At 38.7% G+C, this 19,033-nt stretch overlaps 1 protein-coding gene and 1 pseudogene across 1 annotated transcript in view; one reads left to right on the forward strand and one right to left on the reverse strand.

Annotated features, from left to right (window-relative positions):
* Positions 1 to 625: 625 nt before the first annotated feature.
* Positions 626 to 3,293, reverse strand: LOC121466161 (annotated as a pseudogene).
* A 1,174-nt stretch (positions 3,294 to 4,467) lies between these two features.
* Bank1 (B cell scaffold protein with ankyrin repeats 1) overlaps positions 4,468 to 19,033 on the forward strand; it is a 220,510-nt gene continuing 205,944 nt past the window's right edge. The window contains exons 1-2 of the mRNA XM_041679911.1: positions 4,468 to 4,709; positions 7,368 to 7,603. Of these exons, the coding sequence (XP_041535845.1) occupies positions 4,468 to 4,709; positions 7,368 to 7,603 (478 nt within the window). The remainder of the gene's footprint in view (positions 4,710 to 7,367; positions 7,604 to 19,033) is intronic.

Genomic DNA, 19,033 nt, shown 5'->3' on the forward strand with positions numbered 1-19,033 from the left:
CCTGACAGCAAAGTCCCTGTTCCTTTGGCTCATACAATCTTTCCACCTCCTCTTCCACAGTGATCCCAGAACCTTAGATGAGGGAGCCGTCTTGTAGACTTATTGTTTGGGACTGAAGCTCCAAAACTCTGCATTTTGATTGGTTGTGGCTTTTGTAAGAATTTTATTAAGATATAATTTACGTATCATAAAATTTATTTTGAAATGGATATTAATACATGCTTTGGGTTCTCCAATTGTCATTTTTTATCTGCTCGATGCAATTTCCATTGCCCTCTCCCCAAAGAAATCTTTACTCATGGATTGCTCTCCACGCATCCTTGATTTTCAGCTCTTGATAATCACTCATCTGCCTTTTGTCTTTAAAAATTTGCCCATAAAGGACATTTCGTGTAAATGGAATCCTACAATGCTTGGACTGTAAGACCATCCTCCTTAATTTCCATTTTGTTTCCTGCTGCAGAATGTCTCCTTACCTATTTTTTTAAGAGCTTTAGGATAGGCTAAACGTTAACTCTCAGTCTTCCTGATACAGTCTCAGGAGATTTTTCTATTGCTTATCAATATTGTGTTTTAATCTTTCACCACAATGTGTCAGGAGTAAATGTAGCAAAATTTGTAAGAACTATTTACTGACACCCACAGAATTAAATACCACCTGTTCTTTGCTCTCCCTGGTAATACAGTAGATGGATTTCCATGCCTCCTTCATTTGAGACACATACTCTGACAGGGAGGTCATCTCATCTCTGGACTGAGAGGTGTGCTAGTGGAGAATCTCAGAGGGGCACTGACAGTGTTCTCCATGGGTTTAAAGCTTTAAATTCTTGGACAACACATCACAAAATCTCTTGTAGTTCTCTTTGTATTCAGCCAGCTCAGAGAAGATTCATGGCACTTTTTCACAATGTTTCTTCAGATGACTTTCAGGATCTTGTTCTGCTGGAGCCTATCTTGGGTGATATTCAGGGGCAAATCCTCAGAGTCCATTGTTCTAAGGATAATGTTGAGGTTTTCAGGTATCAACTCATCACAACTGCCCAAGGTAAACACATGGCAAATTTCTAGCTTGATGTTGTTCTTCTTGTTCTTTAAAAAGTCAAAGGAAGCTCACCATGAAATGAAGAGCAATGCCCTGAACTCCAACTGATTTAGTACAGAAAATGTTTGATTACCAAGTAGTCTTCCCAAACATTGGGAAAGCACTTATAGAATCCACCATATTCTTCTTGAGTGATATCATCCAAATTTTACATACCAATAGCCTTATTCTTATTCAGCTCTTCCTGATAAATGTATTTCTCCTTAATCTTCATTTTTCTGTTCCCTACTTTGCCACTGTCATCCTCTTTATCTGATCCTACATCCACAGCCTTAGGCTTCTCCTTGTCATCCTTATCTTCCTCATCTTTCTCACCTTTTCTTTATCTACCTCATCATCCCTGATGTCTCTTGTTCCTTCTCCAAATAGAAGGTAATATCATAGCCTATGAACTGTGTTTCTTCACCACTTCCCTGACCCCCCCCCCCCCCCGAGTATTTTTTCTGATATTCTTTGAGGCGAAGGATCACTTTGGTACTCTGGCTAATGGGTTCACCATGGTCTGCATGAACTGTCAAGCGTCCACCAGTAGAAGACTCCCATGCATACTGTACATCATCATTGTGTTTTGTGATCACTACTGCTTCCTCTGCCTCTAGGTAGGCTGGTAGAACCTAACAAAACACTGTACAATCATGGAGATGTCTGCACCAGCCTGGAAAGCCTCCATGAACACTTTTTTTTTTTTTTTTTTGCCAGACAATGGTTTCTATGTTATTTATGAAGTCAGCCTCGGTCATACCATACAGTCCTGGGGTTATAGATAATGTCTATTTTAACTCTTTACCAATGTCTAACTTGGAACAGTTTGTCAGATTCTCATAGTTAATCTTGTCCAGCATCAGAAGCATTAGAGAGAAACTTTTAAAGAAAAATTTCCTTGTATGAATAAAGAGTATTGAAGGTGTGAGACATGAGCTAAGCAATTTCTGCCTGAAAGGAGAAATTTCCTCCTGTATGTACTTCCTCAGGAATCTTGCCAGGTTAGCCTAATAGTAGTATGGAGCAGGGGGGGTCCAGACAAGGTCTGACTAGCAACTCGTACACCAAACCTAGACTGTGTGGGAGAGACTCAAGAGAGCTATTCTCTTCCTTTTCTGGGTTCACAAGGGTCAGGGTCACAGTTCTAGGAAGTCCCCCCTCCACACACACCCACATAATCATAGTTGGTTACACCACTGCCTGAAGCACCCTATCTTCACTCTGCTTCCTGTTGAAGCTCTTGCCCAGCCACTTCTCTTTATTCAAACGCTCGCAATTTGTTTACTCTTGATTGTTTATAATACAAATTGATTATTTATAACACAATCTTCTCTGACAATCATATTACATGTAAGGTGACACTATATAATCATTTGATATTTTTTTCTATAAAATTCTCTGCAAAAACATAGAATGCATAGAAGGAAACTGTTTTGTAAGTAAAAGCTATGTCTTTCCATTCCTCTATTCTCAGGACCTAGTATTATACCTCACATATAGAATCATTCTTTTAAAATTAATTTGTGGATAATGAATATAGTGTTCTGATTATCAGTCGTATAAAGGACCAAATCTAATAGATTCTAATAGCAAGAAACTCTTTTCCATTTCCATTTCAGACAATATTCTTTTCAGAGGGAGAGGGAACAGAGGAGCTGACTTTGATTAAAGATGTTCTTGACCCTGAGAAATGAAAACAACACAAAGGAAGTTTCCCTGAAGTATATTTTCATGAAATCATGTCAAAGTCTGAACTTATGTAAGGCTTATAGTCCCCTCTTTCTCCATCCTCTCACTCTGTGTCTCTCTCTGTGTGTCTATATTATCAAATAAATGGTGCCCAAATTATGATTAGTTGCAAAAACACTTCATAGTTATTTTAGATACTAAGGAAAATATTATTCTATGCTGACTAGAGGGAGTGGAACAGACAGTCTAATTAAATCAATAATTTGGGGATGAAAGTGTAAGTAAATTACCACAGCTCACAAATCAAACCAAAAGATCTTAAAGGAAAACTGGAAGATTTTAGGCTTCTTGATATTCAAATATTTTATAGAGTTGGTTGCTACAACTTTGATCTGCTCATCTTGTATTTTTCCATCAACCTTACTTTTACTTAGTGGCCGGGCAGGGGTGTTGGATCCACAGGTAGAATTAGTGATACGAGCCACACTAAAAGCAGAAACATGGTTATTCCACAAGCCATGCTCAACTAACTGAAAAAAAAAAAAAGGGGCTGGCTCTCTTTGTGCACCAGAGCACAGTGCAAGTACATAGGATCAACAGAGCTGCCCCATAGAGTCTCAGCAAATTCATCACAAAGGAAATCAAATGTATGTGCATATGCTTATTTAGAAAAATATGGGCAGATTTTTTTTATTAATACATCACCCCAACCCACAATTCATCACTATTAATGTGTTTTCTGTATCTAATGTGAAGATTACTCAATATGGTGACTAAAATTAACACAAAATTTTTTAAAATTTTATCTTATGTTTGGAGATTGCAACAGAAAATCAGTCCCATTGAACTAAAAGTCAAAGTGGCATGGGGAGAAAATAGTTCCTTCTGGGAGTTCTGGGAAAAATCCATGTTTCTTGCTTTTTTTGAAGCTTTCCCAGGCTACCTGTATTCTATAGCTCAAGTCTCCCTTTTCCCTCCAATCTGTTTCCTTAGCTCATCCCCCTGACTCTGCCTTCTCTCTCTCTCTCTCTCTCTCTCTCTCTCTCTCTATATATATATATATATATATATATATATATATATATATATATATATATTCTTCCAGCCTGGCTATATTCTGCCCTGCTATAGGCTGAAGTAGCTTCTTTTATTAACCAATGGTAGTAAAACATATTCACAGCATACAGAGGGGAATCCCACATTATATATTCCTATGTCAAGTTGCTTATTTTGATTCCATCATCTGTGGAAGCAATATCTGTATAAAATCAAGAATTAGTATGTTGATATCTTTGGGGTATATTACACAGATTAATATTACAGAATATTGTTAAATATGAGGAAGGTTAAGGAAAGGAAAACAGCAACCAACTAATAACAAAAAGTACAATTGTTGAAAAAATTCCTTCACTTTCCCGATGTTTCCTGACAACCCAGTTTTGACCTAGCAAATAAGAAGCACAGTAATGCCCAGATGAGGAATAATCTAATTTAAGGTCTCAAAAAGCCAGGCACATTCTGGAAGAAGAAAGTTCTGCAATTAATAAGTGGCCAGGAAGATGTAACTGATTTCACTTTTACAATAAGCTGTTGCTTTAAGAAGGAACTGGTTTCGTTTTAAGTGCATGAAGTCTACAAGTAGAAATAAACCCAACAGCATGAGAGAAAGCATCCATTCTGCAAAGGCACGGGGAATGAGCCATGGCAACTGCTACAGGGCAATAGCAAATAGCTCCAGCCATCCAATCCCTGCAACACGGTGTCAGTGTGAGGCCCTTGTACTCTCCAGAGATGGGGGCAATGATACCGAGGCCTTCATTTTGCTGCTGGAGGAAAGAATTCGCTGCAAGGGAAGAAGTCAATGGATCCAGGCGCTTGATATATTGAGAAACAAGGAACCGGCTGTGGCTAACATTTTTGTCATTCTGCAGCAGCGGTAAAAATCAGAAACTTGCGATTACACACTGCTGGTGGCCTTCTAACTGAAAATGCCTCTCGCCGTGAGAGTTACTAAGTGCCTCTTCCCTGAGAATAAATGTGACCCAAGTGATAAACCAGCATTTCAGACACTTGTATCTTTTTAAGGAGACAATATTGCAGGGGTGGGGCGAGTGTCAAGTTTGATTACTCAGAAATAAGACCAGAAGGGGAGAAAGCTTTCTTACTCTACAGTATGTTTTTGTAAATGGGTAGGCAAAGTTAGAATACAGGTGAGATTTAGGACATGCATGCACATGCACACATGCCTGCAGGTGTGTTGTTTGTGTGTAGTATCAACAAAATAGTGTCAAAGCAGGATGGATTGTGCATGTACTTAATGCATTGTTAAGTACAAATAAGTTTTCTAGGGCCATATCTCTATGGAAGGTGGTCAGAAAACATGAGCAGGTTTTCAAGACACTGGTCCTCCCTAGCTACAGTGTATTTCTCTCTCTGGGCTCAATAATCCACTAAAATATGTTGTATGGAAAATATCAAAAGGAAATTTCCAAAGAAGGGGAGAAAGAGACTATGTAAATTTTATCATAATATATTACCATAATCCTTCTATGTGCCACTAGTTGGCATTGTTAATCATTTACCAGCCTAATTTATCAATTCAATTAGGTATGTATAAGAACTAAAAAAAATGCAGATATAAGATTTTGTACGATATATGTTTTCTAACAGAAGTTTTAGAATTTATTTTCACGAATAAGAGGAACTACTAATATATACATAATCTTGCATATGGTGTCTATGAGATCTTTAGAAATGGCCTTTGATGATCTTCTAAGAAATGAAGGATTAGAAAAAGTAAGCTTTGGAGCTACTTCTAGGACTGAATTCCATTCCAACTCCGTCCTGTAGAAGTTTTAAAACCCAAATTCTTTGTTTAATGAGGTTAAAGTACCATTATTTTGAGACCAAGTGGCATTAACATAAGTAAACCTTCACGTTGTAATTAGCATATGGGATATTTTTAAACCACGATGTTATCATCAAGCAAAACCAGAGCGATCATTACCAGCCATAGAGAAAAGATTTTTATCTGTTTAAACCAGTAAGTTCAGCATTACATTATACATACATACACACATACCTTTGAAGAACTGGACACTTAGTGTGCAGAAAAAGCTAGAGTTTTAAGTTGGCCAAAGTTGCTATTAGAAATACACACAGAAGCCAGATGGTGGTAGTGCATGCCTTTAATCCCAGCACTTGGGAGGCAGAGGCAGGCGGATCCCTGTGAGTTTTAGGCCAACCTGGTCTACAAGAGCTAGTTCTAGGACAGGCTCCAAAGATACAGAGAAAAACCCTATCTTGAAAAACCAAAAACCAAAAGAACAGAAAAGGAAAGAAAGAAAGAAAGAAAGAAAGAAAGAAAGAAAGAAAGAAAAGACACACTGTAGCCAGTGTACCAGTGAAGATGATCTTCCTAACAAGTTCATTTAGGAAGATTTTGCAGTGACTCTCTTATGAGATGTCTACACTATCTTACACACAAATGTGTTTTGCTTTCCCCCACCTCCTTCCAATACCACTGCTAAAATCTATATTAAACTTTCTTTTAGCACAACCTACCCTTGCTTGCTTCCCTACAGAGACTTAATTTTTCTAACAATATTTCTGAAATATTGATTTAAAAGTTGTGTCCGCTTCAATTCAAACTCAACATTGCTGAAGTTTCTGGGTCAATAATCTTTCATAGATGGTAACTCACTTCTCAACATATTATTTCATGCACTGGATTAAATTGTATGCCTTGTTCCAAATTTGGAAACCTAACTTATAATTATGAGCTATAAGAAATCATTGTTGAGGAGATAAAGGTATCTAATGCTTTCTAGAACTTTCTGACATTTCTCTTAATGAGTTTTACCCAGCATGCAGCAAAAAGGTAATAATTTTCTGTGATACTTAATAGATAAAGTATTGCAAAAACACTGTTGAAGAGGGGTTCTAAATCGGACTTTCTGGTTCTTTCTGAAGAAGGAAAAGAGGAACGTGGGAAACTCTGTATCACCACCACACTTTCAAACTGACTGTCAAATTTTCTCCAACTTTGGTACCATTTTTGTTTAGTGTGTTTTAATGGTCATCGTTAGGGTCTGGGGTAACTCTTTTGGTAAAATTCTCAGTCTTTTAATCAAGCAAGAACACATTCACAATTCATGTTTGAGGAGAAGGGCATAGTTGTTTAGATAGCTGTGTAACTTCTTTTTGACCTGGCCCATTTCTAAATTAGAGCAGAAGTAGGAGACATTTTTCATATGGGAATGAAAATCAATCAGTCCACAACATGTGGACTTAGCCTGGTTTGGATAAAGTGAAATATTACAAGTTACATACCTTCACATCTCTGTTCCTCTATCTGTATCTATCACTCAGTCAAGCAGTTTCCTTTCTAGAGGTATACTTCCGGTGTCCCTTTCTTACACGAAGAAGGGGCAACCCAGAATGTAGCAGGGAAAGCCAGAATATGGGAGAAGAAAGGCAAGCTGCAGGTCACCTGAGTTTAAAGGCAGACTGGAAGAGGGTATATGATAAGAACTTAAGAGAACTCTCTGAAACCCATGTAACATCAAGCCATAAGCAGTTTCACTTCCCCCAGCGAAGCCGTGCCGGGGCTACACTTCCGGAAACCTCGGGGCCACAGTACCCAGGGTGGGAAGCAAGCTGCAGGGCCACAACCCAGCAGAGCTCAAGGTCTGCAGGGGAAGTTGCATGTAGGGACCCTGCTGCTGCAGTTCCCAGGCCTCTGGCTCCAACCACCAGCAATGCTTCATTTGGCTTCTGGCACTAGGGGCAGCAGCCAGGACCTGCTCACTGCTGGCCCATCGCCTCCAGGTGGGTGGTCTTGCCTTTGCCAGGGCTGTGGGTGGAGGGTTCAAGATGAACCTGGGGCCCTGCTAAAATTAAGGGCCACCAGTACAGTTTGTCCTGGAGTCACCAAGATCCAGGGTATCTTTAAACCCAGAGTCTCGGTTTCCCTCACATCTAAAAAACATCTCTACCAAGCAGCTGGATGGGAGTGGGAAACACCTCGGGTGGGGTGTGTACTTCCTATTCTAGCAGCTTTTAGCCCCTGCCTGCACAACTTCTGATGAGCTAGAACTTTCCCGAGTGCTCAAGGCAGTGTCCAGACATTTCTAAAATCATTTTGCACATGGCCTTGAGGCTAGGTCTCATCTGAAATGTATATGAATGGAGCAAAATGCCTCGTCTGTTACATCCCTGCCATTTCACCTGCCTCATGCTAATCTGCGGCTCCCTGGAGCCACGAGCTCCTAACTGAGAAAAGGGAAAGGGGTCACTTTGGCTGAGTATGTCTGTGAGTTTCTCCTTTCAAATGAACGTTAAGGTGGTTGCTTTGAGTTCCTTTTGGTTTTATTTTCAAACGCATTTGTGAGTCCTGTAATCAGCCTTAAAAACTGTTAGCTTTGGAAAAGAAATTTCACGAGGATATCCATTTTAGAGGAAACGTTCCCGTGGAGATATGCAGCAAGAAAATACAGCCTCAAATTCTTTTTATGTACTAAGGAGGATTCAATTACTTGTAACATTTTTTTTTAGGTAGTATCATTTTTTTTTTTTGCTTCAGTTGCTTTAGGGTATAATATACTTTTAATAAATGTGAACAGCTGATTTTCAGTTAAAATGGAAAATGTATTTAAAATAGTAGACGATGGACTGAGATGAGTTAGAGCCACTGGTGTGGGGACACTGTGTCGTTTTACGTGCTAGACACTGACATTCTTCAGCACTCTATAGCTTGGGGTCTGTGGCAATGCAGTGTCTCCAAGGAAATACACAGAAACCATCGCTTTTGGGACCCTGAGCAAGTGGCCACTTTCGTAATTTTAGTTTAACCATTGAGTTGGAAGCCTTTGGTTTCACTGCTCTTCAGCTTAATTCACGGAGACAGTGGTGACTCTGAGCAACAGGCTGATGTGATGCACCTTCCAAGTCCTGCGGAGCATTCTTGTTCCTCCGTGTCATTTTCCTCGTCTCTTTGCTCTTTCTCAATACAATATTTAGCGCTTGCTTCACTTACTTCCTTATGGAGGTGAAAATTCCCCAGTATGGAACAGTATTTTGACATTAGCCCAGTCCCACTCCAATTGTGCACGTAGTCTTTTAAGAAATCCAGGGTTTTTTTTAATTAACAAGCTTGTCATTATACAGTTTTAAAGTGTACACAATACACACAGACCAGTCTCGCCATCCACCTCCCCAACATCCCATCACACTTCCTCCCTGTAAAGCTCACTTTCATATTCATGCCTATGGCTTTCATTTTTGTGACCCATGGATATTAACCCATGTAACCATGAGTTTGGAGCTACCCTTGGTGATTGGTAGGTCACTAGTGAGTACTCAATTCAAGAAAGAGATTTCCCATTTCCCAGAAGGAGGGTCACACAGGGCCCCTTTACTTCTTATCTTGTTTATTAAGTGGTGAGCTCTTTCATACCATGGAGTTGACATTAACTTAGTGTGGTATGGGGGCTTAATTCATTCAGCAACTTCCTTTCTGAGGAAAAGCTGCTCTTCAGAGGGATGCATCCCATGGTCACACAGGAAGTCATCCAGTCACCAGGGCATGAGCCACCATGTGTCTCCTCACTAGAGTGTGTAGCAATAAGTATAATGTGGTAACCATGTTTTGACACCCATGAAGACATGTCCTGTGATGACCACATCCTGACATCAGAGCCCTGTTCACCATTAAGTATCCACCTAGTCCTTCAGTGGCAGATGTCAAGGTTTATTATCCAGCAGAGTACAGAAGGGGAGAAGGGGGACCCTTCCTCTATTTCATTCTAAAGCTAATGCTTTTTAAAGGTTTTTTTTTTTTTTTTTTTTTTTGCTACTTTCTTTAGGAGCTATTCATTGAAGTCCAAATTATTTGTCCAATACTTTAAAAAGTTTTAGTTGGCATTATTGGTTGTGGAAAAGAGAAAATCTTAAAGATTAGAAGCAATGTGTCTCCCCACCTGTCATGTGGTCAGTGCTTAGCCACAGCTTTTATGAAGCGAGGTTTCCTACATCTCTCCCTCTAAATCCAGAGGATTTGTAGCTTTTCCTGCAACTATGATCTTGATCTGCCCTACTAAGCAAATCCCTGATTCTACTCTGGTGCTTGGCAAAGCTTGCTTTTCTCTAGATTATCCGCAGGTTCTGATTAGGTCACTTTTGCTGAGAAATAAAGAAGGAAATCTCTTTAGACAGTTTTTACTTAAACGTGAAGTTATTCAGTAACGTGTAATTACTAGAGAGTCAGGTCTAAGCATCAGCGTGTCATGGGGTACTGGATGAGCAGAAGGAATTTTCTACTGCACACATGTTAGTGTGCACTGCCCACCTCTGGGGCCTCCAGATGCAGGCTCTCTCAGGCGTGTTCCAGCTTCCTCACTTCCCTTCTGAGATCATCAACAATCTCTTTCAGTTGTTATCAAAAAGAAAAGTCTTGGGAAACAGTAACACATATTTGGAAGGATTGTGGATTTGGTTTTTTTTTTTTGAGAATTAAAAGAGAAAATATAAGTGAAGTCCTCTTTAGGGTGCAATAGATGTTATTTTAATCCTTAGATCATTGTTTAATAGTCTTGCATTTACATATTTAAAAAATAAGTTCTTCCTGGGTTTCATGGTACAGTCTGTTTAATACCAGCTAATGGTCGGCAAGGTAAGAAGCCAGCCTGGGCTACACAAACAGAGAAAGAAAAAAAAAAGATAAAATTTATGTTGGGAAGCCTTTTTGTCTGGTTTGGAAGCCAACTTAATGACTAAGCAAGTTGAGAACTGGAAAAATTAGAAGGCATGGCTTCCTGTGTGAGATACTGCCACATCTGTGGGGAAATGATGTGGTTAGAGCAATCCACAATGAGAAAACCAAGGGCGCATGGATGCAGAGAGTATGAAATTGAAGCAGTTTTCACAGAACTAAAACATGGAAGGAATTTAATAGGTCAAAGTGAGTGCACAATCTCCTTTCCCGTCTCAGGGAGTTCCAGTTGTACTAAGACACCATATAGGTAAAAGTGTCAAAAATTGTACAATATTTTAATTCCTCAAATATTTTGAATTATTTAAAGAGGAATAAGCTGCTTTCTCAAAATACTTACTGCTGTTTTAAGAAGTTTTCGATCTAAGCCAGGCATGGTGGCACGTGCCGTTTAATCGAGAACACAGGGAGACAGAGACGGGCACATCGGTTTGAGTTCAGGGCTAGACTAGTCTACGCATTGAGTTCTGGGCATGCTAGGGCTTCACAGTGAGTTCCTGTATTTATAAAAACAATCAAATCTAAAGTAAGTAAGGAGCATGGCATATGTGTCAGAAGGGCAGGGTGGCTCAGTGGGTGAAGACACGTGCCAGCAAACCTGATGGCCTGAGTTTGCTATCTAGAACCCACATAGTGGAAGAATTGAAGGAGAAAACAGATTCCAGCAAGTTATCCTCTGATCTTCATATACATGAACCATGGCACAGGCACACAGTGTATATGCCCAGAGACAGTGTAAGTATAAAACCAAAAAAAAAAAAAAGATAATTGGAAGTAAGAAGTGCCATTCTGGCCGAACAAGAGTTATATATGTTAATAGTTTACCTCGTTGTTGCCTAAGTCCCTGAGTTGCATTTGTTATTTTATTACATTATTTTTAGGTTGACAAAGTATTACAGTGATTTAAAAAATAACTTTGAAATAAGAATAGGGAGGGAAAATATTTTCTAGGCATCCCTGTTAAAACACACGCTGTCCTTTGACATCATATGTAGTTAACTTCTAGATCCGTAAAACGACGTCTGTGTCTTACTGCAGACATTCAGATGATCCAGATGCTGAAATCTATCAGATACTGGATGGGACTGGCTGTGTCCTGTAGAGAAAGACAATAAGCACCTTAGACTTTCACACTACAGAAACCCCTTTGCTGGTTCCAACATCCTATATGGAAATCTTACAGAAAAAAACCCAAACCAAAAACCTTCCACAGTCATGACTAGTAATCCCTCAGCCTTCTAGCCTTCCCTGACCTTCACGTGTATCTTCTGCATTAGAACAAGTTGTATCTATGTGCTGTGTATAACAGCTTCCTTTCTCTTAAGCTCCTCTGCCATGTTTGTTTGCATATTAGCAGTTCCCTTGCTTGTTTTCTTATGTTCTGCGTGTTCTGAGCCAAAAAGTACAAGAACTGTTCTTGGGGACTGGAGAGAGGGCTCAGTAGTTAAGAGCACTGTCTGCTCTTCCACAGGACCTGGGTTCCAATGCCTGCATTCACATGAGAGCTCACGACTGCCTATAACTCCTGTGCCAGGGGATCCGATACCCTCACATAGACATACATGTGGGCAAAATGCCAATGCACATAAAATAAAAATAAATAAATAAAAGAAAGAATTGTTCCTGACTAGGAATTTCGTCTGCCCTACTTTCCTCCTCTTCCCCTCCCTTTTTCCTTCTTCTTTCAATTGTTCTCTTCATCATTCTTTTCTTCCATCTCCTCTTTCTTCTCTTCTTTCCTCTTTATACACTCTGAAGACTTAAGCTTTATTCTTTTCCCAAAGTCACTCTTACTCATTTTTATCCCATGTTCATAACTCACTTCCAGAGGAAGAGAACAGTGTTAAGAAAGCTTGACAAATTTGGCCTCCTTTCAACATCTATTTTAAAGTCACATGACATGGAGATCATGTGACCTTGATCAGTATCAGGACACTAGCATCTACTCTGAACAATTCACATGGTTTAGTAAGACTCCATTGTACCTTTTAAAACATTAAAATGAAACTGTTAAGCCCTAAGCTGCCATGCTTCTAGGGGCAGTGGAGAAGCACAGAAAGTGAGTCTAAGGCACTAAGGATGCAGCCATTGACTCTCCTGTCACTGCCTTGCCAGAAGACTCTACAAGGTTTATGCATTTTTTTAAAAAAATTGATCACATTTTCTTGGGTTTAAATGGACATAGCTTTAAGTCTTTAGAGTTAATTAGTTTTTTTATAAAGTTAGGAAAGAGATATAAAAAATTGTGATGGTGGTGAGATCTTATGGTATATGTTTTGACATTACTAAGGGACAGAATCTCACACCAAATCCTGACACTCTGGTGCCTACAATATTGCTTCCCTCTCTCCTACAATGTTTCCTGGTCCTTAGGCACAAGAGTGTTTTGTAGATGCACTGTTGGTTATCTAGTGCCAAACAGTCATCCCTGAAAACATGGATACAAGAAATATACTGATATAACAGGTTATACTTAGAAATCTATGTATATAGATATATATGTACATGTAATAACAATTAGTGAAAAAAGGCCATGAATTTGAAAGAGAGCAGAAAGGCGTATATAGGAGGATTTAGTGGGAGAAATTAAAGAGAGAAATTTTTCAAATAAACTGTAATCGCAAAAATTACACAAATAAACAGAAAGAAAAATAAAATAATTGTAATGGTAAGCCATGTTGATTAGACACAAGCTGGAATCACCCAGGAAGAGTCTCATGGAGGGCTCATGTAAATTGGGTTGACCTGGGGAACTATCTGTAGGAAACTGTTGTGAGTGAATTGAGGTTGGAGAACTTGTCTATTGTGGGTGCACCCATACCCTAGGTATGAGGTTCTCAACTGTATAAGAGTAATTTAGCTGAGCCCCAGCAAGAGATCACTCATTTCCCTCTGCCCTTGATGTGACTCTTTGAAGTTCCCACTGTGACTTCCCCACAATGATGGACTTTAACCCAAGGTTAAAAACTGAAGTGAGCCTCTTCATATGCAAGTTACTTTGGTCAGGGTAGTTTGTTCATGCAACAAAGATGAAACTATAGCAAGAAAATTACAGGGCTCATGATATAGAAAACCAAAAAGTTCATGAGCCACTCACTCCAGTGGGAAGGACTGACAGCAGCTATGACTTCAAGGTGGAAGCTTGAATAATATTTGGGTTGAGATAGCGAGTAGCTGATCATATTAAGATCATGGATATCATAAAGCTAGTTTAAGCTAAAGATAGAAAATTTAGATAAATATGATACTTGTGCATATCAACATTTTATACTTGATAAATACTCAGGAGAGATAAACATCAAAGGATTGAAAAGATATAGTTTGACTCATAATTCTAAAGGTTCCATTTATATATATTTAGATCAACTTTGTGTATCTTGTGATGGAATATCTGAATCACCAACTTCAAAACCTGAGGGTATTATAGAAGAAGGGGATGGAAAAAGAGGTCTATAGGATGGGGGAAAGTACTACCCATTGTTTCATCAGGATATCACATGGCCATCTTGATCATGAGCACATAGCAGCTCTGACCATCTTTACAAGATATGAAAGGAAAAAGATTGGGAAAGGACAAAGAGTGGGAAGGACTGGGATGTGGATAGAAGACAATGGGTGTGAGCGAATTGTGACAGCAGTACATTGTTTATAAGTAAATCTATCATGAAATTTAAACACTGAAAAACTAGAAGGAAAGTAAAGGAGGTAGCTACTAGTGTCAATATGACTTAACACAAACAGAAGTCTAAGATGACAGCTCTCGAGTCATCGCAAGCAATCAGTGATGTCGCACTGTAGTTGGAAGAGGGGACTGAAGAATGAACTACGAATGAGAAAATGGCAGTGGCTAATGGGGATTGCTTTTCTAATACATGGAGAGGCTCAGGAAATGACTTCAGTACGAGGCATGGCCATGAGGAAAACATCTTATGGAAGCCTCGCGTAGTCCCCTGAACAGTTTCCTGCAGTTAATTTTTATTTACTTTGACTGATTGAACTGAAATATGACAACAACGGAAAACTGTTTGATCAACTCCTACTAATCCGCTCACAGGCAGTAGCTGAGTGAGATAATCACTCCAATATCCAGCTCAATGAATCCAGGTCCAACATTAAAGCAAAGTGGTATTTTTTAAGATCAGTGTGACTCCAGTATTCCAAAACTGCTGGGACCCTGCCAGTGACAATCTTCCCTATGGAAACTTTCGGAAAGAATTCCATCAATTCTAGGAAGAATCTATTCTGATGAGTAGAATTTTTTATATGTTTAAGTATTTTTGTTCCACTATTGTCTTTCTATCTCTTTAATATTCTCCCATGATTCTGGAACTCCTTTTCCTCCATTTCTACTTCTTTTTTCTTTGGAGATTTTTGTGACATGGACCTTACTTGGGCATACTCTTTAAACTGCTCCATAGCTGCACTTTCTATGATAATCCAGGTTAAAGTCCACACACTGCCATATCTATTCACCTGCTCACAGGCTTCGGCTCCTCACTGCATCTTTTCCCACCATGATCACTGGTTCAGAAGCTACAACTCTGAATAAATCTGCCCAACTGTATTTATTTTTTGTTTCTAAATCCAGAGGCAAGTAATGTTCCCTTAAACCTCTTTTGGTGAAGTCAGTGATTGTATGTTTAGGTAAATCTTGTTACATGCTACAATAAGAAATGATTTAAAAAAACAGCACTAAATTATATTTCCTCAAAAAGAATCATATTGCAGTTCTCCTGTGACTGAATGATATAACCTTATGTAGTCTGTACCTGCCCATAGGTACAAACCTCTGCTGTGTTGCTCAACACCAGTCCCTGCACCTGTAGCCATTAAGAACTTGAAATGTGCTTTCTTACGTTGGAATATGTCATAAATATTAAGTGAAAGCTGTCAAGGCAACACAAAGGTTCAGTCTCCTAGTAATTTTTATATCACTTGTATGTTGAAATCATGTTTTGAGTTTATTGGTTCACATAAACATACCATGCAATTTATAAAATTAATCTCCTGCCCTCCTTCTGTTTTGCTTTACATTAAAAAAGAAACTAAATCATTTTAAATGCTGATTAAGTCCTCTATTCATATTCATACGTTTGGGATGATTATAGTGAAGTATGTATGTATTTATGTTGATTCAAGTGTGGGATCTGCACATGCTTGTCTGAACACGGCAGTTTTTTTTAAAAATGCGATTCTTTTATATCTGAAATGGTTACCACATATTTTATAGGAGCATCGTAACCAAATGCAACAATGTATGTAAACTCTCTGCAGCGTACAAAGCAGATGCTTAACAAACAACAAGTATTTCTTTGGTCCTGGGATAGTGATCAAGTCTATTTTATTGAAAAGACTGTCTCCAGGTGGCCCATCTTCAGTACTTAGGGGTCATGTGCACATGTAACTGAGGACTGAGGTCCTTATATAAGTTTTTCTCATGTTCTCCTGATTAATTTTTCTTATTACCCTGTTGAACACAATAATTTCTTAAACACAGATAAATCAACTCTTCACTAAAATTAAGCTTAATGAAACCTATGATCTGCCACTGAAACATTGTGTAGAAAAGTAAATGGTGAATGTGTGAAGTTTCAATTTACTAATATTTAACACAATTTTAAAAAAAGATTGTAGTTAAATTTTCTCTTCTCATTTTTGGAGACAACAGATTATATTATTTGTTGTGCCCTGGATATTGAGACAACAGGGTGGTAATAGTTGTTTCAGTTTTTAAGTACCATGGAACCATTGTATTCATGATTTGGCGTTTCAAGTAACAGCAAATTTTGATAGAGTTCTAGAGCAAGATTCAGGATTGTTTAGATGATATCTGGAGTAATTTATTTCATATAGGGTATAAAACGATAGAGCATAAAGTAGATCTTTGAAGACCAAAAGGGATATAAAAAGGCTCCCCCAAACAAGCTTCTTGTTTGAGTAACATATAAATAAATAGGAAGACTTATAATTATGGGAAGAAAACCAGGCCAGCTCCTTTGCCTCATCTTTGAGAACAAGTCTGTTGAGAAGTTGCCAGTTAGAATACATTACATTTCTGCTCTGACATGGAAAACACAAGATCCATCAAAATGCCTGATGTATTTATTTGTACCGTTTCATCATTTCACGGGTCCTTGTAATCGTTTTCTCCATTAGTGCATGACATGAGTGTGCCTTTTTATAGTTCTTGGATTTTAAATAACCCGAGTATAAGATCATTTCATTTCTCTCCCTCTCTCCTTCCCTCTCCACCATCCCTCCCTGGTACTGTGTAGCTGATTTGAATGTGACTAGATGGGTAGCTAGGTGGCCATGTGGGACATTCCAAAGGGTGACCCATAATTTCCTATCTAATGGTGAACTTGAACTCATTTTCCCAAGGCTTTATTCCTTTAGGGCTCTGTCCTCGAAAACGTATTCTGTAACAAATATGTTCCTTCCGGTCAGGGAACCCTGATTGCTCTTCGAGCAGATGAGGGAGGGGGACTTGATCGGGGGAGGGGGAGGGAAATGGGAAGCGGGTGCGGGGAGGAGGCAGAAATCCTTAATAAATAAATAAATTTAAAAAAAATTAAATAAAAACAAAACAAAAAAACAAGTATGTTCCTTCCAACAAGGATGCTGTGACATACTAAGTCTTAAATGTGAGATTGCCAGGATGCTCTGAACTGAGAACTTCTGCAGCTAGTGATGCATCTGCTGTTTCTTCTAACACAGTGTTTCAGGATCTTATTTAATTATAGAGCTATTGTAGTTATAACACTGATAGAGAAATGTGTTATTTTCTGCATAGTTACCATGTTTTTCTCCTCTTCAGAGGAGGCTCCTCTGGCACAGATTTGAGGCTCCACTCTTGCAGTTTGCCTCAGCTCTGTACATACTTTGATGTAAACACAGTTCTGATCCCTTTCTGTCTGTCACATTTTGAATGATAGGAAAGGAAGCTTAAAAAGGAATGAAAGCCAGAGACGTGGCAGGGTAAGGGGGAGGATGTTGGCTGGCTGAGTAGGGCACACGCACTATTTTAGGCCTAATTCCTAGAGACAACGTCCAGCAACAGGGGCTGGCAGTGGACGTGCTAGAGACAAGGACAAGAATCAGAAGATGATGGCGTGCTAAGGAAATTGAGTTATGAGAAAGAAAGAAAGTAAGCAAAGACTATCAGGGATCCTAAAACAATACTGGGGGTTATATTTTTGTATGGATGATATTTATTTGTTTTTTAATTGTTTTCATTGAACTATATATTCTTTTCTCTGCTCCCCTGTATTTATTTGTACCATTTCTTTATTTCACGAGTACTTGTAATCGTTTTCTCAATCAGTGCATGACATGAGTGTGCCTTTTTGTAGTTCTTGGATTCTAAATAACCCGAGTATAAGATCATTTCGTATCTCTCCCTCTCTATTTTCCTCTCCACCATCCCTCCCTGGTACTGTGTAACTGATTTGAATGTGACTAGGTGGGTAGCTAGGTGGCTTCCCTCCCCTTCTGCCCTCTCCCATGATCCCCATGCCCCCAATTTACTCAGAAGATCTTGTCTTTTTATACTTCCCATGTAGATTAGGGATTGTGAATTTTCGGCTGGTTTTGATTTGCTTTATGTCTATTTAAATAGCATGCATGTACCCAAATCCAATAATCAAATGATTTTGCAAGAATTTTCACACTAAACTGCAAAAACCTGCCACTGTGTCCATAATCATGTAATATCTGTAGCATATCATCATTTAAAAATGAGATTTCACTCACTAAAACAGTCTGGATTAAGGGCTTGTTTCCTTGTTAGAAATGTTCATCAATAAACCACGTGTTTGAAGAGAATACATGGGCCATTAAGAGCTGCTCAAGTCAATTACTGTTGTAGTCTTTTCCTACCTAAAACAGTGGCAACTAATTACTGCAGTAAATTTAGGAAGATAGTACATTTTATGTTTTGTAGGTTAACTTAACAGCCCATGTAGAAGCAACTTGATACCACAATAATTTTTATTATCTCAAATAAATAGAGTGGATGCTCCTTAAAAGAGGCAGTGGATTCTGGCACCAGTACAATAGAGATAACCACATTAGCAGACGCTGGCTGGTTAGCTACTGATTGACATAGCATAGCTAATTGCATTTATGAAAATGGATAGAGTTGGAGTTATTTCTGAGCCTCTTATTTTTGCGGCAACTTGAGTGTCACATTTCTGAATATTCTTCGAATTCTTGTATTTCCTCATTTGTCTAATCTTTTTGAAACCGTTTCTTTATAGAGAAATCTTCCTTTGATTATGAAAAGAACTAAAAACAAACAAACAACAAGGACAAGAGACAAGCATGGAGCCGTTAGTACCCAGATAATTTAAGCCATTTCTCAGTAGTAAATTAACACTTAATCTGATAATAAATATTTTAGTTGTTTTTATAAGATATGCATATCATTTGATATAACATAATTTTTGCCAATTAGCCATATATTCCAGGGAAGATAAAGACTGAAAGGG

Source organism: Microtus oregoni, unplaced genomic scaffold (assembly GCF_018167655.1).
Source record: "Microtus oregoni isolate MIOR12 unplaced genomic scaffold, Mior012 000000F_ref0000247, whole genome shotgun sequence".
In the NCBI taxonomy this organism is placed as follows: domain Eukaryota; kingdom Metazoa; phylum Chordata; class Mammalia; order Rodentia; family Cricetidae; genus Microtus; species Microtus oregoni.